We start from the raw sequence: 24,768 nt of genomic DNA, 5'->3' as shown, positions 1-24,768 counted from the left end.
GTTGAATCTAACAAGCAGGATTTGTGACGTCACAACTCGTTTGGAGCCAATCGTGGTCCAGAATTCAACTTATACAAGTGTGACGTGGAAACTTGAAACACTGAGAATGAACTTTACAGTGAAGGAGGAGAGAGCAGTTAAACTTGTAGAAATTAATTAATTCATTAATATTTGCATGTTCTTAGATTCTTAGATATTATTTATCTTAGATAGATATTTGAAGAGGGAGAAGGAGGAGATGTCATTTTAAGGATTTTATCAAGATATTTGAACTTTTTTGTGGTAAAACCATCTTAGAAACAGATTATTATTCAAAGCAGACTATTTTTTTTTACAAATCTTAACACATGTTTGGATCTTTGAAGTTAAAGTTTGTCTGCTGTAAAGATACAATAACAAACTTTACTGTGTTTTCCTTTATAAAGTTTAGTTTCAGTTTAATTTATTTATTTGCACAAATAACAAGACAAACACACAGAAAACATAAAGCATGAAAGGAGTAAAAATGATTGTAATATTGAGATTTTTTAAAAAATCCTTCAAAATAAAATTTAAAGACATCTTAACAAAATTAAAGTTTATCAAAGGAGGAAAAAAACACATTCGCATGAAATAATAATGAGATCTAAATGTTACAGCAATCAATCATCATATATACTGTATGTACTTCACTAGTGATTGCACAATAGTTTTGTAAGATAAGTTTATTTTTATTGCTTTTTTAAATTACATCTTATTCTCTTTATTGTCTATTTTATTTTATTTATTCATCTTCATTCATCTTCATCTCATTGCCATGTGCACTGGAGCATAATAACAATAATAACAATAATAATAATAATAACAAGAAGAAGAAGAAGAAGAAGAAGAGACACTTTACAGAAGTAGAAAGAATCATAAACAAAACAAAAAAAAACAACAACAAACTAAAAGCAGAAGGAAGCAGACGACATTAATCACATATTAAAGCAATTCTTTAAAGGTGAGAATAATCAAGAATAGTTACACAAATGAAACAAATTACCATAAAAAGCCAGAAGATAAAAATTAGTTTTAGGATGTGAAAATAAAGAAAACAACTTGAACCATGAGCCTCTAAGATATTACCTTTACCTGTTATTACCCTATAAGAATGTTTTTAACATGACAAATATATAAAGTTACAAACAGATATTTTACCACATCAACTGTAGGAGGTTCAGACTCATCGGAGGAATAAACAAGCAACAAACGTTTCCCCAAAAATTTATATTTAATTTATTTAGGTCTAATGTCCCTTTATTAGCATTAAGGAGAAGAAGGGATGGATAAGAATTTTTATTCAGATGGAAGATTATATTCATTTTCATGGAGATATGGACCCAAAAAGAATTAATTACAATTATATTAATTTATGCACAATGAGACCTGGGAATTGAATTTGCTGAATACTGAAGATGTAACGTGGAGCATATAAAAAACCTTAAACTGTGTTTCACGTAGACACATACAGATAAATACAGAATTAATTGAGTTTATGGCTTTATTCCAATCATCTTCATTCAAATCAATTTCCAACTGTCTTTTTTTCCATCTTAACTCTTATTTCCTTTATGTTAAATGTTTTTAACACTTTAGCACTTTGAGATTCACTCTGAATGAAAAGTGAAGTACAAATTGAATGCATTATTATTAGTAGTAGTAGTAGTAGTAGTAGTACAATGCAATACTGGAAGATGTATGTTTTGTTTAAATATTTTTTTTTAATTATATATATGGAGTCAGCCACTCTCTTATCTTTTTAAAAATAATTATTTAATAATAATAATAATAATAATAATAATAATAATAATAATAATAATGATGATGATGATGATGATATTTTTTATATTATTCCTGTTTACACGTGTTTTACTTCATATTGTCTCTTAATTTCAATTGTGGTAGAAAAAATTTTTTATTTTTAAACCGGAAAGCGGAACAAAACCGGAAGCACGCGTCGATGACGTCGTAACGTGGAAAACAAAAACAAATCGTGGTGTTGCGACATCTGTGTTGTTGTGTTTCGCGGTGTTTGTCCTGTTTTCTGCGTTTTAAAGCCTCCACATCGTCTCCAGTCTGCGTGTTCATGGTGAGAATTCACATGTTTATTAATGTCGAAGTAAAAACTGACCTGCAGCCGCGTTTATGGCGCTTTTCTTATCTGCTGCTAACGTGCGTTAGCTACCTGGAGCTAACGTCACAACAGTCATGTTTGTCTCTGTCCTCCGGCTCAGGTTGTCCTTCGGGTCCGGCTGCAGCTGTAGTTTACCGGTAACAGCTCGGTGACGGTGACGGTAGTTTGAGCAGCCATGGCTCAGCAGAGAGGAGTCAACAGCCTGCAGTTCAACCAGGACCAGAGTGAGTTTCAGCTACAGACATCCAACTAATGTAACGTCTCTTTATCTGCTTCAGTCTGACTCAAACCAAACGAGGCTTTTATATAACATTTCTAGAATAATAAAACCATTAAAACATAAGATATTTACAACACTAAGTTTTTTCCAACTGGTGCAAATTACATTCATGGTGAAAGGTTAAAGGGCAAGTTCACAATTTTTAAGTGTGTCTTAAACCAACAGTCAGGAGCCCAAATGAACAGTGAACCTTGCTGTAATCATTCCTCTGAAGCTAATATGAAGCTTCAGCGTCCAAATGAGTCAAATCAAGTAGATATCTTTCAACGTTACAGTCTTTTTAGTGCCAAAGTTCCTCTTTTTGTTACTATACTTCCACCTGCAGCTCAACAGGGAAACACTGTCCGAGGAAACACAAAGAGGGAATTTGATGCTAAAAAGACTGTAAATATGTCAGATATCCACTTGATATGACTAACTCAGACTGCTGAAGCTGAGTATAAGCTTCATAGAGACTTTAAAATGACTGTGTGGACACACTGTGGATTTTGGCCTCCATCACTTCCATTGAAAGCACATTTGAAGGATCTTTTAATATCCAGTATGAACAGGAGGAATGATTACAGCGAGGAAAACCTCTTTCACTGTTCATATGGACACCTGACTGCTGGTTTAAGACACACTGGAAAAACTATGAACATGTTTAAAGTTTACGGGAGATCCGCTCTATAAACCTGTGGCTTCTTGACCTCTCCTGTCACATCTGTTTTATTTCTATTATCTGGTTTTTATGCTGTTATTTTATTATTACAACCTGTTATTATTAGCAGTGGAAACATCTAGAGCTTTAATGCAGCAGTGTGCTGTGAGGACAGTGTTTACACCTGCTTCCTCCTTTGTTTTTATGGCATTTTTCTTCATTATCATTGTTACATATCTTTGCTTTCTTCCCTTCCAACTTTTCCTCATAAGGCTGTTTCTGCTGTGCGATGGAGACGGGGGTCAGGATTTACAACGTGGAGCCCCTGATGGAGAAGGGTCACCTGGGTGAGTAAACGTACCGTGACTGACTGTCTGTTTAAAGGCTAGCTGAATGCTAATGAGACTTTATTTGTGTGTGTTTGTGTTTTTACAGATCATGAGCAGGTAGGCAGCGTGGCTCAGTGCTCCATGCTGCATCGATCCAACCTGCTGGCCGTCGTCGGAGGAGGCGTCAATCCCAAATTCTCAGAAATATCTGGTGAGTTTAGATGAAGTCACTTATTACCATAAAAGCTCAACATTAGAGTTTCCCAGCATCGTACCATTATGAAGAATTATTTTTCCTCATACTCTCTGGTTTACAGTTACTATATTGATAATCGATTCATCGTTTTGAGTCATTTTTTAAGAGAAAAAGTCCAAATTCTTTGATTCCAGCTTCTTAAATGTGAATATTTTCTGGTTTCTTTAGTTCTCTGTGACAGTAAACTAAATATCGTTTGGGTTGTGGACAAAACAAGACATTTCCTGACATTTATAGACACCAAACAACTAATTGATTAAACGAGAAAACGCTGAAAACAAGTTGCAGCTCTACTCAGGTTTGAGACTTTTCTTGTGAAATGCTGAATGTTTTAATCTTTTCATGTGTCTGTAAATCATTCAGTTTAAACAATCTGAAGAGGAAAATTCCCAGGTTGTCCATTGTTTTAGAGTCCTTGAGCAAGACACCGAGTCCCAAATTGTTCCTAAATGTACGTTCATGCGTCGTTTTAGACCAAAGTGTCTGTCAGATTAATGTGTAACGTAATATTTAACTTTTATTCAACTCAAACATGACACAAACTAAATATTGTTCATTTTTATACTTTGGCACATTTGTTACAAACATTCAAGCATCGAACAAACCAATTAAAATTACAAAAATGATTAAAAGAAAATATCTCACAAAGCTGAAGAGGAGCTGTGTGCAGACGCCTTCATCAAGAACTGACGACACACCAGAAAATACACATTTCTTCTTCTACAAGCTTTTGAATGTTTTTTTTTCTCTTCTTCTCCGAGCTTTATTTCAATTCCAACATTTTTATTTCCCACCATTATTAGTTTGTACGCCTTTATTAGATAGCAACAGTAGAGAGATGACAGGAAGTGAGCGGGGGGGGGGGGGGGGGGGGGATATATGTGGAAGGACATACAACACATGGCAACCAATAAATGACACTAGAAACACAAAGATTAGCCGATGAATCAATGAAACGATCAGGAGAAAATTGATCTACTTTGATAATCCATCAACGGAGGAGTTGCTGCTGTTATTTGTCATGTAGGATAGTGAGATGAATATTTTCGGGTTTTTAACTGTTAGTCAGAGAAAAACAAGGAATTTGAAGATGTTGTCTTTAAATTATAACGGCCATTTTTCTATATTTTCTAACATTTTCTAGACTCTTCAATTAATCGAGAAAATAATAACAGTGGATGATGAAATAAGCCCGACTATGTAAAGAATGTCCCTGGTTGTCATGGTTACTGTTTTCAAGTGCTCGTCGTCTCACTGCTGACGTTTGATTCGGATCTTTTTTTTCTTTCTGTGTGAAACAAACATCTTCATATTTCATATTTTCTTTGATCTCAGTGCTGATCTGGGACGATGCTCGGGAGTCTCGGGACCCCAAAGACAAGCTGGTGCTGGAGTTCACCTTCACCAAACCTGTTCTAGCTGTTCGCATGAGGCATGACAAGTGAGTCCACTTTGTCTCTGTGCAGCTACATGAAATAATAAATATCACTGAAGTATAATAAATATAATTGTTGTGTTTTTTTTTGTTTTCCAGGGTCATCATTGTGTTAAAAAACAGGATCTATGTTTACAGTTTTCCAGAGAATCCTGTCAAACTGTTTGAGTTTGACACCAGAGATAACCCTAAAGGTCAGGCTTCCTTCTCTTCTTCTCTTTGTTTGTCTTCTTCTGCTTTTTTAATAAACGTAACTCTAATGTGTCGCAGGTCTGTGTGATTTGTGTCCCAGTCTGGAGAAACAGCTGCTGGTCTTTCCAGGTCATAAATGCGGAAGCCTGCAGCTGGTCGTAAGTCACAAACAAACAGAGCTTCTATTTTAAAGAAAACATCTCTGTAATTTAAAGTAATAAACTTGATTTTTTTCTTTAGGACTTGTCCAACACTAAACCTGGTACATCATCAGCTCCTTTCACCATCAACGCCCATCAGAGCGAGATCGCCTGCGTGGCTCTGAATCAGCCCGGCAGCGTGGCGGCTTCCGCCTCTCGTAAAGGAACTCTCATCCGTCTGTTCGACACGACGACCAGAGACAAACTGGTGGAGCTGCGTAGAGGAACCGACCCGGCCACCCTCTACTGGTACAGTCTGACCGGCTGATGTATGACTGTGTGTGCTTTAAGGCGTCAGTATGCCCCGACAGTAAGAGCAGTAAATCATGATCTCCCCCTTTGTTCTCGAGCCTGGACCGAAGCATTTAACAACTAATGCTTGTTCTCCACTCGAAAACATGTTTTTCCTTCTTCTTCTTGCAGTTGGATGTTTGTTCTTCTTCTCTGTGCAGAATGATGGATGTGTTTGTTTCTCTGTGTTCACCTTAAATCTGTGACATCACAACCAGTTTGGAGCCAATCGTGGTCCAGTATGCGATTTATAACAGTGGAAACTCGAAGCCTCCGTTGCGCACAAACGCAGGAAAAGTTGATAAATCAACAATATTTACAGATTCAGAGATTCTGGATTTTAATGAGGGTGAAGGAGATGTTATATTAAGAATTTTTAACTAGTTAACTGAACTTTTTTGGGGGGGGAAAAACCATATCTGACACAAATTATTAATCCAAGCAGAGGATTTTTTTTTACCTCCTAAAACATGTCTAGAGGGGATCTTTAAAATTTATAAATGTAGTTTTTTTTTTCTCTCAGTTTCAGCTCCATCCAGGAGTTTTTTTTTTCTGAACCTTAAAACTGAAGTTTTCCCAAAACAGTCTCCAGAGTGAATAAATCTTCATCTTGTCAGAACAACGTTGAGATCATAAAATAATCATACGATCAGTTCAGCGGTTTGAGATCGACCGCTGGTTAAAATGTAGTATTAAAGAGCTGCGATCGTATCACCGCTTCTTATTCTTTCACTTGTCTGACAACCGAAGCACAAAAAAATTAGTTTGTGTATTTGACTGAATTATAACACAGTGATGACGGAGAAGCAACTTTCTCTAATCTGGTCACTAATTATAAATGTTATTAAGCTGGTCTTCTTGATCATGAGATAATGATTAATGATGATGTTTGTTGTTGTTGTTCGTCAACTGAAAAGAGAACAAAGAAGAAGAGATGCAGCTGTTTTAATATCGTTCAACATTTTAAAACTAACTGTGATTGTGAGAATTAGAGCTGCGACGATTAATTGATTAGTCAATAATTGTTTTGAACAATTGTTTAAATCATTTGTTACAGCTCGCCAGGGGAAAGAAAAGCAACATAAAACCAGAATGTTGACTGGTTAAACAGTCGTTTATTGCTGGGAAGGCCAAACTACTAACTGAGGGAGAGGAGCCGAAAAAAAACCAATAAAACCAAATGTAGTGACTTGATTTCAACTGGGCTGTTACCCAGATATGTAATTGACGCGTCGTCATGTAGTAAATCAAACATCTTCCGACTTGTGTTAAGATGTATTTATTTACCACCGTGTACCAATAAAGCCTTTGCTATACACACACTTACACCTATAACTTGCATGAAAACAAACCAAAAAAAGGCTTAAAGATTAGCCTTTAAAAAAACGGTGTGCTTCTCCCGGTAAGCAGCACACCTGAGGAGTAATCTCCTCTTCTACATATGCATTTCCATATCCTGCTGTCCAATACGCCACCTAGTGTGGCAACCAGGGAATGACCTTAACACACACATAGATACAAATGGCTGATACAGCAAAAGAGTAGGGACAGAGTGCACAGTGAACTCAGCAGTCACACATTTCTCTGTTTTGTGTCTTCAGGTTATGCTAACCCATTGTTGCTAACTTTGGAGCTAACCGCCTTTACTTTTCCAGCATTTGGGGAAAACAACAGACGTGACTTTTTAGCATTAATTAACTGACAGACTGTAGTCTGTACTGTACATTTACTCCCAGACTGACAACTTACTACTAACCTTTTCCTCTGCTCCGCTCACATCCACCGTGACTTCTCTGCTCCTCGCTCTTTCCCGCTCGCTACGCAAACATACTCCTTAACGGAGCCGCGCGACCAGTGGTTTCCCAGGCAACGACACAGAGGTTGGCTCACGTAACGGAACAGCGCTGCTCAGAGACTCCCAAACGCTGTCGATTTCCGAATGACTGGATATTCATTCGGAAATCAAATATTTAAAAATATATTTTTTGGCCTGGCGGGGGTTCTCGTTGTGTCATTATGGAGAAACACAGATTCAGTAAACGTTCAGTAACCGTTGAGTACAGTTAGACCCAGCAGTCTCCGTTAGGTTGGGCGAGTTCAAAGTTGTGAAAACAACGGGGGTGTTTTGAATACACCCCCGTTGTTTTCACAGGTAATTTGTTAGTCTGTCCCCCCCGCCGCAGGAAATAATGGATTAATCCTGGAAAGCTGTTGATGCAGCACTTTTCTCCTTATGAAAACAACACAGAGATTATTCGACCAATGAGAATTTAGTCAGACGAGAGCATATCGACCAACTAATCGACCAGCAGACTACAGCCCTACTAAACTTACTAACACAAAGAAAACAACAAAAATAACACCTCACTCTCTATGTCTAGTTCTAAGCGGCTTATAAAATATCACACCAATTTTCATACAACAACAACAACAAGAGGCACTCTGGCGGCTGTTCCCTGAGTCCCAGCCGCCCCCGACTAGCGGGCCGGCCAGACATTTATTTTTCTATTCGGCACACACGGATCGAAGCCTCACGATTGGAGGGCTGGCTTGGGCAGGGGGCCGCTCCAATCAGGAGGAGACTTGACATGACAGGACAGGAAAAGGACACTAAAGAGAATGACACACAGACACACACACAAGGCTGTTTGTTGCAGCCGTAACACATTTTTCAGGCAAAAGTGTCAAAACATTTTTCTGGTTCCAGTTTCTCAGATGTGATGATTTCTTCTTTTCCTTCTATATCTTAAAGTTTTGGTTTGTTAATCAGACGAGACGAGCGAATTGAAGACGTCAGGGTGTTCTCAAATAAAGTGTGAATGCAATTCTTATTACTCAGATTAATAAATAATGAAAGTCATTAGCTCCAGTGCAGCTCTAGTGAGAAGCAGCACGCCTCCATATTGTCTAGTGGAGAAACACTCACAGTTTGGTCTCTGACAGCATCTCTTTCTGCTTTGTTTATTGTTTTCCAGCATCAACTTCAGTCACGACTCCTCCTTCCTTTGCGCCTCCAGCGATAAAGGAACAGTTCACATCTTTGCACTCAAAGACACCAAACTGAACCGCCGCTCAGCGTAAGAACCACTTCTACAAATCAGCTGCTTTTACCCCCACTGGGACTCTTCTTCTTTAACATTCTGCCGGTCTAATGTGTCTCTTTATTCCTCTTCCTGTTGCAGGTTGGCGCGTGTCGGGAAGGTGGGCCCTGTGATTGGTCAGTATGTGGACAGCCAGTGGTCGTTGGCCAGCTTCACCGTGCCTGCTGAGTGTGCCTGTATCTGCGCTTTCGGAAAGAACACGTCCAAGAACGTCAACTCAGTCATCGGTGAGGAAACGATTTGTTTTCTAGTGAAGTTTGTCGTCTTCACACTTGGGTCGAGACTGAATTATTTGTCTCTGGGTTGATGTGATGGCTTTCTTATATCATGTTATTACTTTATTTTGAAATAGTATTATTTATAGGGATGCACGATATTGGGTTTTTTGCCAATATGCAGATATTTCCAACTCATTGTGGCCGATTGCAGATGCCAATATATGCACATTTATTTTTTCCAGCTGGCTGAGGAGACTATTATACATGCAGGCATAGATTGTACTAAGTATGATCAAGAAAGACAATATATGAAGGAAGAACTGAGGAAGACTGGAGTTCAGGAGCTCAGCATTAAAACTTTAATGAACCTGCAGAGTGGGAGCAGCAGTAGAGTTTTCATTGAGTTTATTAGACAGACAGGATTAATGTGTAGGATTTAATCTCTGGTCCACACTCCGGAGCAGAAGGTGGCGGTAATGCACCTGATACGCTGGTCGCCAACCACCGTTATAAACCAAAAAGGAGAAGTTTTTCTTTTTTCCAAACAGAGTGATACATCCTGTCAGCCGAGGTGTTTCCTATCTGTGCAGCCGAACATAGCAGCTCCTCGACGGACTGTCTCACCCTGAAGGTCCCGGTGTTTCCTCGCAGGCTGCACTTCACTCAGCTGCCCGTCAGATCAGCTGCTTCTTCCCACTTTAACCTGAATAACAAACCCAGGGCTCGGTACTCCGGTTGGATCCAAATGGAGAACCATGTGGATCCAACCGGAGCACCGAGCCCTGTCGGGGTGAAACAGTCCGTCAATGGGAAGCACAGTCAGGCGGCGGAGGAGAAGACGACATATCGGTCTCTCATAATTGGCAGAATTTGCCGATGCCGATATTTCGATGACGTGCCGATAATGTTGTGCACTATTTAGTAAATTCTCAAATATTAGCTGAGGCTTTTATTTAAGACGCAGGTCTTCATTTGAAACAAGTTTATATTCGAGACAAACCTTTAGTTTGATTTTCTCCCTGTTTTATAAATGTATTTATTCATATTTCAACAGATCTTTCTGTTTTAATTTGCTGTTGACATAAATGAAACAGCACTTTGTTTTATCACTTGTTTCATTAAATTGATTATCGTGTTGATTTCCGCAGCCAGAGTCACATCGTTCACTCCATCGACAGAAAAATAATCAGCCTCTATTTCGATAATTGATTCATCTTTTCAGTCATTTTTCTAGCAAACGTTATCTGACTTCAGCTTCTCAGTTGTGAGAATTTGCTGCTACTCAAAACTGAATTTGATCTAATCGTCAATCTTTGCTATTTTATGAAATATCAGATCATTTTGACTCTGTGAATCTATTCAAATAAGACAATCTGAGAAGTTTAGAGGTCAAAACTTATCTTCAAGGTTGTGAAACACTGATAGAAAACTGTTTATCTTCAGGTTTTGGTCAAAAGAAGCAATTTAATGACATCGTTTTTGTGTCTGAGGAAGTTTAATGTTCCTTTTTAACTATTTTCTGACATTTTATAGACTTGATAGTAGAACTGATAATGATAATAATCATTGGTAGCAGCCTGACTTGATGAAACGCACCACTTCCTGCGCAGACGTGTCACATTGAAAACCTTTTTAACGCATTAAAGGATGACGACCTCCCTCTCAGATCTCAGAGCTTTAATGTGAAGCATCTGAGTGTTGAGCTTCACTGATGCAGGAAAAAAAAAACTGTAAAGTAGAAGCGACTGGAAATGATTAGAGAATAAAAACAGTGTTTGTGTTAAAGTGTTTTCAGCAAAGTGATGAAGATGACTCACTGTTAATCACTTTAGACTTTAATAAAAATCTCCTTTTGTTTTCTCTTCTTCAACTGAAAATCTATAAAGTCTGTTTGACGCCAAATTATCTTTTAGTAACGTTGCCCGAACAAAAGTTTTTCATTCTTTCCTAATTACTCTTATTGTTCTACTGTCAGTTTCCTTTTTTTCTTATTAAATTGTAATCAGCATGTTTTTGTCCCACAAAGACGTGATGACAATGTGTCCTTCATATTGTTTATTCACACCAGTCGAGTCAGTGTTCCTGCTTTAAAAAACACAAAGATGATATTTAACGAAGGCTGCAACTAACTGACTAAATTATCGATTAGTCGTTTGGTCCATAAAATGTCAGAAAAAGGTGAAAAATGTTGTTTCCCAAAAGCAGAAGACGACGTCCTCAAACGTCTTGTTTTGTCCAAAGATATTCAGTTTACTATCATAGACGACTAAAGAAACTGGAAAATATTCACATTTAAGAAGCTGGAATCAGAGAATTTGGACATTTTCTTCTCAAAAATGACTCCAAATGATTAATCAGTTATCAAAACAGTTGGCGGTTAATTTAATAGCTGGCAACTAATCGATTAACTGACTAAAGGTCTTTGCACACCAAGTCCGTTTTTTTCATCCGACATTGTCACACCTTAAAAAATTAATACGACATCATGTTGTGTCAATCACGTTTACACACCGACTCTGAAAGTTTCGTCCGTCATTTAAGTTTTCGGAGCAGGTTCAATTTTCTGCATTTTTTTGCATCCGTCAAAACCACAGACTGTATAAAAATATGGTCGTAGTTACCGTGACGTCACTCGTTGGTTTCTGAAGAGCGGTTTTGAAGCTCAAAGCGAGCCGCTCTGGACGTCGCCATCTTGGCAGTGCGTGACGCTGCCTAACTCCCAGCCACTCAAAAATGGGGCAAAGAGGCGGGCCGAATGGCTGAAACAAGCCACCTAGCGGCTGGCGGACCTGTCACTCAAAGCAGCCATGTCCTTCATTATGCAGAACTTTATGGCTTAATAAAATTTAAACAGGTGAGTTATAAAAAAATTCACCCCCCGTACACTTTAATTTGCTTTAGAGACCAAAACCGTTGTTTGTACCAGACTGTAAACATGTTTATTTCTGCTGTAAAGTTGGGCATTTTAACATGGGGGTCTATGGGGATTGACTCGCTTTTGGAGCCTCAAGTGGCCGTTCAAGGAACTGCAGTTTTTGGCTTCATTTTTCAGCCCCGGAGGTTGCCGCTTGGTCAAAAGCCTTTACAGAGTCGTTTGACCACTCAGAGCCACCGTACACGCAAACAACACAGCCTGGAAACACTGATACTATCAGCTCCAGCAGAGAAGTTACACACAGACTGATCACAGGACGACTATTGATCAGGATCTTGTCTGTATGTTGCAGCGTTTTGAGGCTGTGCCCTGAATATCTGCTGATCCAGTCGAAAGGCCGATCATTTTGTCTCATATTGCGAATTTTTGCAGCGAATGTAGTAATAAAATGCATCGGACTCAGTGTGCAAGGTTTCTGTGCGTAACGATTTTTGTCAGATGACGGATTAAAAAAAGGCATACGAAAAAACGGACTTGGTGCACAAAGACTATAAGCTTTACATTGAATTTTTGCTTCTTTCTCTTCTCGTCCTGCAGCCATCTGTGTGGACGGGACCTTCCATAAGTACGTGTTCACTCCTGACGGAAACTGCAACCGAGAAGCCTTCGACGTGTATCTGGATATATGTGATGACGACGACTTCTGAGGCTGCCGCGGAGAGAGAGAGAGAGAAAGCGGTGGAGAAACATCATCTGGAAGGACAAAGTCAGACGTAAGAACAAGGAGGAAATGTGACGACGATGATGTTGAAGAAGAAGAAGAATGATGAAAACGACTGATGGGTTAATGTTTATTGTTGGTGTTCTGGAGGCAGACGGGCCTGTGTTCAGAGAATCAGAGAGACACGTTTTATAAAGTCCTTTGTCTTTGTAATCAGTTGTATCTACAGTATGTAGCAGTGTGAATAAAAATAAAGTTTTCTATTAGCCTACATGAGTCCGACTGGTCGATTTATGTGACAAATACACTTAAACCTCAGAAGTAGTTTGCTGTATTTATGAGACGTTACCTGTTGAAGTCGAATTGAAATTCATTTTTAACTTCTTTAATTTCTTAGTCTTCTTACTACTAGCATAGTCAGCTAGTGATAAGCTCCTTAGCCTTCAAGCTAGTTAGCCAGACATGCTAACGTTAGCATCTTAGACAAACACACTGCAGTTCCTTGAATGGCCACTTGAGGCTCCAAAAGCGAGTCAATCCCCATAGACCCCCATTATGTTATGCATAATGAAGGACCTGGCTGCTTTGAGCGACAGGTCCGCCAGCCGTTAGCTGGCTTGTTTCAGCCATTTGCCCATTTTTGATTGGCTGGGAGTTAGGCAGCGTCACGCACTGCCAAGATGGCGACGGCCGGAGCGGCTCACTTTGTGCTTCAAAACTGCTCCTCAGAAACCAACGAGTGACGTCATGGTAACTACGTCCATATTTTTATACAGTCTATGGTTTAATCTTCTTCTTACACTTTTGCTTTTTGGTTTTAGAAAGGCGAAACAAAACTACACCATATGATTAAATGAGGACATTAATTTACCTTTTTCTCTATATGAATTAATCCATCACGTGTTTTATGATGTTTCCTAGAATCTTTAATATTTTCTGATATTTTTATGATTTTTTAAGCTCTTATTATAACCCTGTGCTGCAGATCTCATTTTTCCAACGCTGTAATTGGACCATCTCAGTTTGGGGGAAGAGATTTAGCAAACAGTAAATGATCATGATTATAGCTGGAGAATATAAACACTCACACAACACACACACAGTAGATAGCGATGAGTATACACACCAGCATTCATAATAATAAACATGCACCTGGGAGCATGTGATGCTTGGCAGATCACATTCACAGACACTCATTACCAGCTGTGGACAAATCTGTTGTTTGTTTTGTCATCCAAACAAATGTTCCATGAAGATCAAGTTTTGTCTGTTATTGCTTGTTTTATTTGGTCTGAGTGACGCTGATACTGATGCGTTTACAGAGAAAAACACTCTTTAACCAGCGGAGGAAGAATTACTCAGTAAAGTAAAAATACTCTATTACAAGTAAAATGCTGCATGAAAATCGCCTACACTAAAAGTACATAAGTATTATGAGCTTGATGTAGTTAAAGTATTGCAGTAAAAGTACATAAGTATTATGAGCTTGATGTAGTTAAAGTATTGCAGTAAAAGTAGTGGTTTGGTCCCTCTGACTGATATATTATTATATATGACATCATTAGATTATTAATAGTGAAGCATCAGTGTTAGAGCAGCATGTTACTGTTGTAGCTGCTGGAGGTGGAGCTAGTTTACACTACTTTATATACAGTTAGCTAGTTTAGTCCAGTGGTTCCCAACCTAGGGGTCGGGCCCCTCCAAAGGGTCAGCAGATAAATCTGAGGGGCCGTGAGATGATTAATTGGAGAGGAAAGAAGAAAAAACAAAGTTCTGATACACAAATCTGTTTTCAGTTTTTGGACTTTTTCTCTAATCTTTGATTTTTGCTGAAATATTGGATCATTTGAACATTTATTGAAATGAAAGCATGTGAGAAGTTTAGAGGGAAAAATCACTATTTGGTGGAGCTGTTAACAACTCATAGACATGTGAAATGTGACCCCGACTACACACTGCTTTTTGTAAGACGTCAAAAGCCAAAAAGGTTGGAAACCACTGGTTTCATCTTTAACAATGTGTTGTATTTTAAAAGCTTGTTATATTATCCATTGTGTCAAATCTTCATCTGAAAAGTAACTAAAGCTGTCAAATAAATGTAGTGGAGTAGAAAGTACAATATTTCCCTCTGAAATGTAGAAAGTAGCATCACATGGAAATACTCAAGTAAAGTACAGAGTATTACTTTTCGATGACATTCATATAATTTATTTATAAGATGGTTAGCAGTTAACATTAAAGGGAGGAAAGCAGCAGGTAAACACAACTGTCCTGTCGTTCATTTCACTAATATATTTGTTTCAAAACCTGTTTCAGAATACGCTTTACTACAGAGCAGTAGATGTTTGGAACAGGAAAACAGAGCAAGTTTTATTAACAAAAAACTATTTTAAAACTTGAGAAAGTTTGACAAGAACAACTTAAAGTTGAAGTAAACTAACAGCCTCACAGCTGCTCGTCTGCATTTGAACTTCTCAGCCGACCATCTGCTCAGGTAAACAGGACAAACTTAGACAGGTGCGAGCGTTCAGATGTGACCGAGAAAGACCTTGTAAACAAAGACAAGTCACTGTTTGCATTCAGTGTTAGACACCTAAAGGCAAATACGCTGAGTGCATTTAAAACATTTATAAAGCTGATTGTTGGCATGTTACCGCCACCAACTGTTAATCCGCAGAATGGTGTGAAATCAACTGCAAGATGACGTAATCGTAAAACTCCACAGGATACCTTTAAAATGGAAAAGACTTCTCTCATTTCATTAAAAACCCTTTGGAGCCTGTTTGTAAATGATACCTCTGCTATCCAGTGGTCCAGTAAGCTGTACTTCACTGTATAATATAATATAATAAATAAACTCACTTATAGAAGTTGGATTACAGTTTTGTTTCAGTCGCTAACAAGCTAAAATGACACATAAAGCACAGTTATTGACATTCAGACAGCAAAACCTCAGATGAAGTCATCAAAACACATTTACTCATTTCAACACGTCATTTTTTGCAACACGTTTCTCTACATAAGACTGGAAGGAATCTGACATAAAGTCACCTGTTTCAAAACACAGCCGTTCAAAATGCCAAACCCACGGACCAACGAGCCGCCTGGACAAACACATATTTGCTTAATTGTCGACTCATAAATCAGGATGTGAGCACTATAAAGGTGAGCACCTTTTTACAACAATGGAAGCCAACAGAGCAGCAAGAGGAAGAGGTAGAGGGAGGAAGGGGGAAGAGGACAAAGAAGAGGACAAAGAAGAAGACGACTTAATGATGAAATCCAGGGAATGTTAGTTGACCATGTTCTCAATCTTGGGTTGACGATGAGAGAGGACATTTAGACTGGAGCGCAGGTACATGTCCACATCTTCATTCACTCTACATAATTCAGGACTCCACAAATTATACATCAGTTGTTGTGTGTCACCTGTTTACTTCATGAACGGCTGCCATGTCATTCAATCTATAACTGTACAATAATCCTGCACAATATACTGTGGTATGTTATTGTTTTATCTAAAGAACTGAGAGACAAAGACATTAAGGGTTCGTATGTCCCAATGGCAAATAATGCAATTAGACTCCACGTTGACCCGTATTCTCCACACGGAGCCTTTTGAGAGAAATTCTGAAAGAATCAAAGGTTTGAGACATTAAACACTACACTAGGAGTCTACCTACCGAATACAAATACATTATTCAGCAAAGCACAAATAGTGGGTTTTATACGAATATTTGTTTCATACAAATATTCTAAAAATGATTTGTTGGGGGTGTTCCCCAGAGATAAAGCTGAGCTGCTGACACATGCAAAGTGCTCCCAATGGACTCTCCATAACCTGTTGTTCCCCTTCTCCTTTCCACAAAGTTAGGTTGTAAAAAATAGGCAATAAATGAAAAGTGCAAAGCAAGAATCACCTTTGAAGTTCCTCCCTACATGTTACACGGTGTGCTGTCTCTGTGTTATGGGTGTATAAATAGGTAGAGGTCTGTCTGCATGAGGTGATGAGTAAAGTTTTAGTTCAGTAGTCAGCACAGTCGTCTATGATCTGGGAGACTCCAGTTCAAGACCTGGTGTGGGGACCTCCTTCATAAGGTAGTTTATTCATGAACGCTTATTGTAACACTTTAATTTTCTAAAATTAAAAGCTAAGAAAAACAAAAACAGGATTTTTAAGCCTCTTTACACTTTTATTCAAATACAAATACAAATACAAATAATTTTGCTGCCTCAACAAATAAAAATACAAATACTGGGATCTCTGCACATCCCTACACTACACCCAGTGTAGCGTGTGTACTACACCATATTGACTGATTTTTTTTTTAGATATAAATATGTTTTTGTTTTCAGAGAGTACTGGAAACGGATGCCCATGTGATCCCACAGAGATCACAATGTCTGCTGCCATCACACATGAAGGTCTCCTCCATCGCCGTGCCAACCTCGGTCCATACAACGCAGCCTACATACTCACATTTTTTAACAGACTGCACAACATTTGATACCAGCGGACCACACAGATGACACAGAGCAGCACCGATATGTTGCACTATGGGACAACATCGACTTCCATCGTGCAGCTTTGGTCCAAAAATTGGTTTGTTGACCATCCACAATTTCTTGTTCAATACCTTCCGCCCGACTCGATTTCTCAATGCAATTGAAGAGTTCATCTCTGCGTGGCGGTGGAAGGTGTATGACCGTCAGCTCTGTGTGCTGGAAGAGGAAGAGGAATGTGATGAAGAAGCTTTGATGTCCAGCCAGCGAAGAAGTTGTCTGCGATGCTGATGAGGTGCTGTGACCGGACTCAGCTAGGCGTCGAGATGTAGCCTGTATGTTTCTTTCCTCTTTTATTTTTTGTACTTTTTTTTTTTTTTTGTATATTTTTTCCTCAGTTTTCTTTTGTTTACAGACCTCGATAGAGAGCATATTATTTTTGCTAAACGCTGTGTTTTGCACTGATTTGTTGTGGAGAAAAATAAAAAGGTTTTGTTTCAACAGTATATTTGTGTTTCTGTAGACTTTAACAATCTCTCTCTGCAAAAATTCTCCACACACAGAACTATTATTATGACAAAGCCAACCAGAGATGAAAGTGCTTTTCACTGAGCACGACAGCGTGAAGATGGTTGGACAAAAAAAATCTGGTAATATGAATGAAGTGTGGCCGTTTGGTGCAAAAGTTTGATTTTGTTTTTGAAGTGTTTATTGTTCCTCTTTCAGCAGATGAATGTGAAAACGAACTGCAAACATCATTCTGCACAGAGAAGAAGAACAAACATCAAGCTGAAAGGACAAGAAGAAAAAAATCAGCAGCTCTGCTATTCAGTGGTGTCGTCCAATAAGCTGCAAATATAAAAAATGAGGTAATAAATGTAGAAAAAACACACAAAACCTGCCGACAGAAGTTCATTTTATATAAAACAAACATGCAAAATGATCATAACAAAGACAGAAAACACAAAATCTGACTCAGAAATGTCCCAGAAACAAAATATAACATGTTGATTAGTGAGCTGTTTCCCTGTGCTTCCAGTCTTTATGCTAAGCTAAGCTAACTGACTGCTAACTTGATATTTCATACATTTGTTTGAGTCTTTTATGGATTGCTTTGTTTTGGATTTATATTAGATTTCTTTGTTTAAGTACCTAAAGAAACAAACAATAACAAATAAGTCTTGACCTGAAATTATTTACGTCGTGTCTGCAGGTCGTCTCATCCTCATAGTTGTACAAACTGTAGGTTTTAGCAGCTACAGTTCATCACAACGCCCCCTCGTTCATTAAACACTGTTGAATCATACTGAACAGCCCTGAACCGGTTGACCGGGCCTGAACCAGTAGGTGTGCATCAGATCCCACTCTGACATTTTAAATGCTGACCCCTGTTCCTGCCCTCACATTTATTCTGATGTATCTGAGCTTCGGTTTTTAACTTCTACTTCACAGCAGCAGCAGCAGTTTAACGGCGCGCTTTAACAGGCACTTGTCATTCGTGCAAGTGTTTTAAATGCCAGCGATGATGAGTCACTTGTTTGAAAACAAACCCAAAAAAATGCAGTTTTAATATGATGTGTGGCCTCCACTGTCATGGTTTTTAAAAAGAATATCTGTTTTATTGGGTTGCACTAAACTGTATGTTGCCAACAAATCATCACCGCTGTACACACTACCTGCTCAGCACCAAACACACACAGTTAGCTGTAGACTAGCTGGTGAACATAGTGGAGCATTAAGCAGCTAAAGAGCCAGATATTTCCCTCAGGAGTTGGTAGAGAGCAAAAACAGAAGCTTAAAGAGAGTGAATATTGGACTCACATTCACCAGGTGGACAGAAACACGACTCCACATGAATGATAATGTTGATACGTAACTGCTGGATGTTTGCTAACAAGTTCAACATATCAACTTAAAAACTGATGATATTTCTGCAGAAAACTAGTGGACAAAACATCAGTTAATGCAGTAATGAATCATCACATAATAAACAAACCTTTTCTCTTCATGGAGATAATTAAACTTGTTTCTACAGCTGATGATAACGTACCTGCATGTAATGAGAACTTTTGGTGAAATACATTTATAAGTAATGTAGGTTTGTACCAACCTGTGACATTAATATTACTCTGTGACCAGCTGTGTAAAATAATCTTACTATTCAGAATAAAATATCAAGTTATACACTCTTTTTTTTTCTTGACCACATGAGACAAATCCAGCCATTAACATGTCAGCGGAGCGAACAGGAGAAGTGAGATTTGCCATAATCACTCTCTGTAATTCCACCTGTCAGTTAAACAGAAGATTAAATGAAGGAATATGAACTGACTTCTGTGCTTCGGCTCACTGAAGAAATTATGTCTACATTTAGCAAATTACTGCCAGTTCCAAGTAACATAATGCTTTTCTTGTTAAAAAAAGAAAAAGAAAAAGAATAAAGTGAGCGTTTCCAGGAGAAAAGAGACATCTGATCATCTGTGTGTCTCGTCTGAAGACGTTCGAACTGTCAGTCCTGTGACTCACTGTGAAACTTCATTTCCTCTTCACTGTGATGTCTGTTCATTGTTATTCTGTCAGCTACAGAAAGCTGTTCACCTACAGATTAATCAGTTTATGACAACAACTGATGAATAAAATGTTTGGATGTTTGATTCAACCTGTGAAAACGGTTAAGAAGAGAAGTTTCTGCAGCGCTAAACAAATTTAATTTAAGACTTCTTAATTAAACATCACTCTGAATGACTTTAAATGTTTATAATCCACATCTAATCAGTGTTCGCTTGTTGTCTTTTGCCTAAAAACCATTGAGACGATAAATTGAAAATTAATTCTCATCCTTTTGTCATTTTTCAAGAGAAAATACTAAACTTTCTCAAGATGCAGCTTTTCAGTTGTGCCTACTTACCATTTTTCTTCATCTTGTGTGATAATTGATCAGTAACTTGATAATTTGGGGGTTTCAGACCATTGATCAGACTAAACAAGCATCTATGTGAAGAAATCAATTTGTGTTTTAGGAAATTAAAGCGTTTTTAACACCACATAGAATGCAATTTAGTACCTTTTTCATTGGCAGTTTGGTCAAAAAACGACCAAAAGTATGTGAATTTATTGACATTTATATCACATATTTGATCATACTTCCCAGCTGTGTGTAATGATAACTTTTTCTAATATAATCAATCAATTAATGTGACCTGGACCCAGATAAGTGGCAGAAAACTGATGGATAAATTAACCAGTTACAAAATAATTAACTTGTCTTTAGGATGTAATATTTCATGTGACTTTATTATACATTTGATTCATGATCTATAACTGATATTGAGACATATTTGTGTTTTATGTTGTTTGTACTTGTTGTTGCCTGGACGCTCTTAAAAGAGATTTTTAATCTCAGTGGTTAATTAAAAACTAACATATAAATAAATACATTTTTCCTATCAATTAATTTGCAGATTATTTTTTTGCTTCATCATTTGGTTTATAAAATATCATTAAATAGCAAAAATTATCCATCACAATTTCCAAGAACTCAAGCTGATGTCATCACGTCTCGTTTTGTTCGACCAAGAGTCCAAAACCCCAAAAATATTCAGTTTACTGTAAAGACGACGAAAAGCAGCAAGTCATCAGATGGGAGGAGCAACAACCATCAAATGTTTGTCATTGTTCCTTGAAAAATGACTCAAACTGTTAATTATGAGAATAGTTGCTGATTAACTAATTGATTAACTGCCTGATTGCTGCGGCTCTAAATTAAAATTAATTTAAGTTTTCTCTAAAATCTTGTCTCCCAAGATATTACATTTAGAGGGTCACGTATCAACAAATAGCCTCAGACTGAAGCCAGAATTCCTGCACAGATTCACGCTGGAAGAAAACATGTCTCTAGTCTCAGTATCCGTCTCACAGAATCCACAAGTTGTTGTTCTTATTAAATCTTTTATGCAAGAAGTAATCGGATGGATAGAAAGAGATGTGACTACTTGGAAAAAAAACCTACTTTGATTTTTTTATTCTCTCTCTGTCCTGGGAGACGAGGATGATGCTCTGAAACAAAATCAGCAAAATTTAAAGATTTTCAATGATCTAGCGCCCTCTGCTGGTCTGTCAGTGTTACTGGAAGTCACGGCAAGACCAGTTCACTTGATGATAAAAAAAAGGAAATAGTGACCTTGAACTACTGACATAGAAACTGAGGATCATAAAGAAAAGGATCAAACCACATTAAGTATAATTCAAATGAGTTACTGTTGCTGCAAAGAGAACAAGAAGGTTTTAGAAACAGAGTTGCAAATCTTTGAAATTAGGTTTATTGTCAAAAATCTAAATATTCATTGTGTCACTCTTTAAGAAAATGCTGTACAGTACACACATTTAAATCCATCGACCAGCAAACATCCTGCTGTACAGATAACGTCTTTCTGATTTTTCAGGCACTAGAAACTGTCTTTTACTTTTAAACAAAAAGTTAAAATAAAAACCGCCTGAACAATTCACGGTTTAAAACAGCTGCCAGTTGCTCAAATGTCCTTTTTCAATCCTCACAGTTTCAACCTGTGTTTCTTCCAGGCGTCGCACCTGAACCATCACCGAGGATCGGAAGCTTCGGTCCTGAATCCTTCGTCTTGTTTCACTGCGGAGCAGGTGACCCGAACATCTCCATGGTCTCCATAACAAGCGACAGGTGATCCAGAAACGAGGTCACGGACACGCGGAGGATTCGAGCTTCGTCGGCGCTCCACCTCCTGAAACACACGGAGAAAGGAGGCGTTAACGAGACTGTTACATAAAACACAGTAAACAGTGTAAAGATGGAGGCTGAGCAGGTGTGAAGGAGGGACGGTGCTTCTCACACAGACAGCGTGCTGCCCGACACCGTCAGATGTTTGCTGATGCCGCCTTTCCTCGGCTCTCGGTCCGGCGACAGGGAGCGCAGAGCGATGACGGCCTCACGAGACGACGGGAAGGGAACGTCCAGAGAACTGCAGGAGGGTCAAGGAAGACTGCAGGAGCGTCTGATGTTTGACAAGAATCTCACAAATAAAAAACAGACGAGACATCAACAGCATATTTTATTACTAGGTGCCATCAGCCAAAAACTACTTTCACGCCTTCAGTTGGTCCAAATGCAGCAGCTTTTAACAGGTTTTAACAAACGACATCACATAACTCTGGTTCTGGCATCGCTCCACTGGCTGCCGGCCGGTTTTAGAATTGATTTTAAGAATTAATTACTCACTTTTAAAGGTATTTCTGGGCCAGATCCTCTGGCAGGTCTTTACTTACTGTTCCAAACTCCAGATTAATAACATGGGGGGACGAGAAGATCTGAGGCTCACAGACACGTTTAAAACTCTTCTAAAAATGTACCTGATTAGATTAGTATAAATTTGCTTTTATATAACGTCATCTCTTATCGTCTTTCATCTTTGTTTTTACAAAGTGATAAACAATTATTATATTATTGTCATATCACTTTTTCTTGTTATATCACAAACTAAACGTATCTCATTTTAAAAAACTTTTCTCATTGTAACATAAGTTGGTAAGTTGTTATTAAAAGAAACTAATGATTATTATTTCCTCGATTAATCGATCAGTCTATGAATTATCAGCAAACAGTGAAAAATGCCAGTTTTTATTTCTCACAGCTCAAGGAGATCAGTCCAAACTCTAAACATATTCTGTTTACTGTCATATATCAGAAAGAAAAGTAGCAAATCTTCACATTCGGGAAGCTGGAACCTGAGAATTTTGTGTATACTTGCATGAAAAATGACAAACAATTAATCAATTATCAAAATAGTTGATTAATTTTCTGTCGAGCGACTGATCGTTGCAGCTCTAAATAAGGAAATTCCATATGTCCTTAAAACAAGAAAAAGATCCAGTCAGTGCCTGCGAGATGATACTGTAGCATTTATTACGTTTAATTTCATGCTTTGGATGAGAAATGACGAACCATCATCCATCAAGCGTTTAGGCTATCATGCGCTGGGCGACGGGCTTCATTTACTGTCACACAAGTAAAGGAAAAGCAAAAAAATCATCTCAACTGGAAGCTGGAACTATGTCATGTTTTGGCGTTTTGGCATTTTGGCTTTAAAATTATTTAAATTATCAATCAGCTATCAAAATAGTTGATTGATTTTGTATCGATTAACTAATCAATTAGTCGTTTCAGCTCTGATTTCAATATGAAGATCCAGATGAGGTCACAGGTCCAGTTTAGAGATGAAATGATCAGTCAATCAATGATTTTGATAATCGATTTATCATTTTTATAAACAAAAATGGCAAAACTGGTTCCTGCTTCCCAGATATGAATATTTTCTGGTTTTAATCCTTCTCTATGATGATAAACCTTATCTTATCTGACCTTAACATTATCATTTTTAAAAATAACCATGACCTCTGGAAACTTATGGCATTTTTCACAATTTGCTGACATTTTACAGACCACACGAATAATCAATTAACTGAGAGAATAATCAGTACATTAATGTACGATGAAAACAATCATTAGTTGCAGCCGTAGCCAAGTTATTAACCAACAAAGTAATTAGTATTTTTAAGAGGCTATCTTTGTCTCTATTCATGATGATTGATTAAATAACCAGTTGATCGTCAGAAAATTAATCACCAACTATTTTGATAATCAATTCGTCGTTTTGGATCATTTATTAAGAAAAAAATGCTAAAATTCTCTGATTCCAGCTTCATTTTCTGACATTTTATGGACCAAACAACTAATCGATTAATCAAGAAAATAATCAACAGATTAATCAAACTTAGTTAGTTTCAGCTCTACACAACAAACGAGCCGTCGAAGTTTGATGAACACACTGTGATCGATCCTGAATGATTGCATGTGACTAATAAACTTGATTGGTTTGACTGATGAGATTGATAGTAATATCTTATATTAACAGACAACAACAAACCTGTCAGATCAGCTGTGACCAAAACACGGACACGTTACCATCTCCTATCAGCTGACAGAACCACCGACATCAGAGCCCAGAGATCAATATTATTAATTAAAAACCAGAATATTAACATGAGACGCGGTGAAACAGCCGCTCAGCAGCAGAAACATGTCCCGTAAAGCGAATGTTTCACTGCGTTTATCATGAATTAAAGTCAAAAACAGAAAAACTAAACTTTGTCACACAAACAAGACTCAGAAATAAAAACCCGCAGCTGACATTAAAGGATACAACTCCAGTTTGCCTGATCCGTGGTTCGTTTCTCCGTCGGCCGCCGCCATTATGATTGTTGTTGGAGTGAGTGAAGTGACCGGAAGTGACGACTGAAGAAGCAGATGAAGAAGAAGAAGAAGAAGAAGACGCTGTTTTTTCTCCCGTGCAGCGGCTGCTGCCCCCAGCGGCAGATTACTATAGTACACCGCACACATTAAACCAATGAAAAAATACTTCAGTACAAGTTAAAGTACATAGGTATTATGAGCTTGATGTAGTTAAAGTATTGCAGTAAAAGTAGTGGTTTGGTCCCTCTGACTGACATATTATTATATATGACATCATTAGATTATTAATAGTG

General features: G+C 38.0%; 2 protein-coding genes across 3 annotated transcripts; one reads left to right on the top strand and one right to left on the bottom strand.

The window, feature by feature from the left end:
* Window positions 1–1,963: 1,963 nt before the first annotated feature.
* Window positions 1,964–12,964, top strand: wdr45 (WD repeat domain 45). Of its 2 annotated transcripts, none has more exons than XM_042395634.1 (11): window positions 1,964–2,110; window positions 2,256–2,379; window positions 3,348–3,422; window positions 3,511–3,615; window positions 4,996–5,101; window positions 5,195–5,289; window positions 5,366–5,445; window positions 5,528–5,736; window positions 8,754–8,855; window positions 8,961–9,106; window positions 12,570–12,964. In XM_042395634.1, the coding sequence occupies exons 2-11, from the start codon at window positions 2,331–2,333 to the stop codon at window positions 12,677–12,679; spliced, it is 1,077 nt and encodes a 358-aa protein (XP_042251568.1). In that variant the 5' UTR covers window positions 1,964–2,110; window positions 2,256–2,330; the 3' UTR covers window positions 12,680–12,964. The 2 variants fall into 2 exon arrangements, with proteins under 2 accessions (XP_042251568.1, XP_042251569.1); XM_042395635.1 differs by having other exon boundaries at window positions 2,228–2,379.
* An 8,528-nt stretch (window positions 12,965–21,492) lies between these two features.
* Window positions 21,493–24,533, bottom strand: LOC121886014 (EKC/KEOPS complex subunit Lage3). Its single transcript, XM_042395893.1, has 3 exons — window positions 24,426–24,533; window positions 22,059–22,187; window positions 21,493–21,950 (listed from the first exon to the last, which is right to left on the bottom strand). The coding sequence occupies exons 1-3, from the start codon at window positions 24,473–24,475 to the stop codon at window positions 21,836–21,838; spliced, it is 294 nt and encodes a 97-aa protein (XP_042251827.1). The 5' UTR covers window positions 24,476–24,533; the 3' UTR covers window positions 21,493–21,835.
* Window positions 24,534–24,768: the final 235 nt, after the last annotated feature.

This window comes from Thunnus maccoyii, chromosome 19, assembly GCF_910596095.1.
Source record: "Thunnus maccoyii chromosome 19, fThuMac1.1, whole genome shotgun sequence".
Classification (NCBI taxonomy): Eukaryota; Metazoa; Chordata; class Actinopteri; order Scombriformes; family Scombridae; genus Thunnus; species Thunnus maccoyii.
Note: the sequence above shows the minus strand (reverse complement) of the source record. Positions and strands in the feature narration are given on the sequence as shown.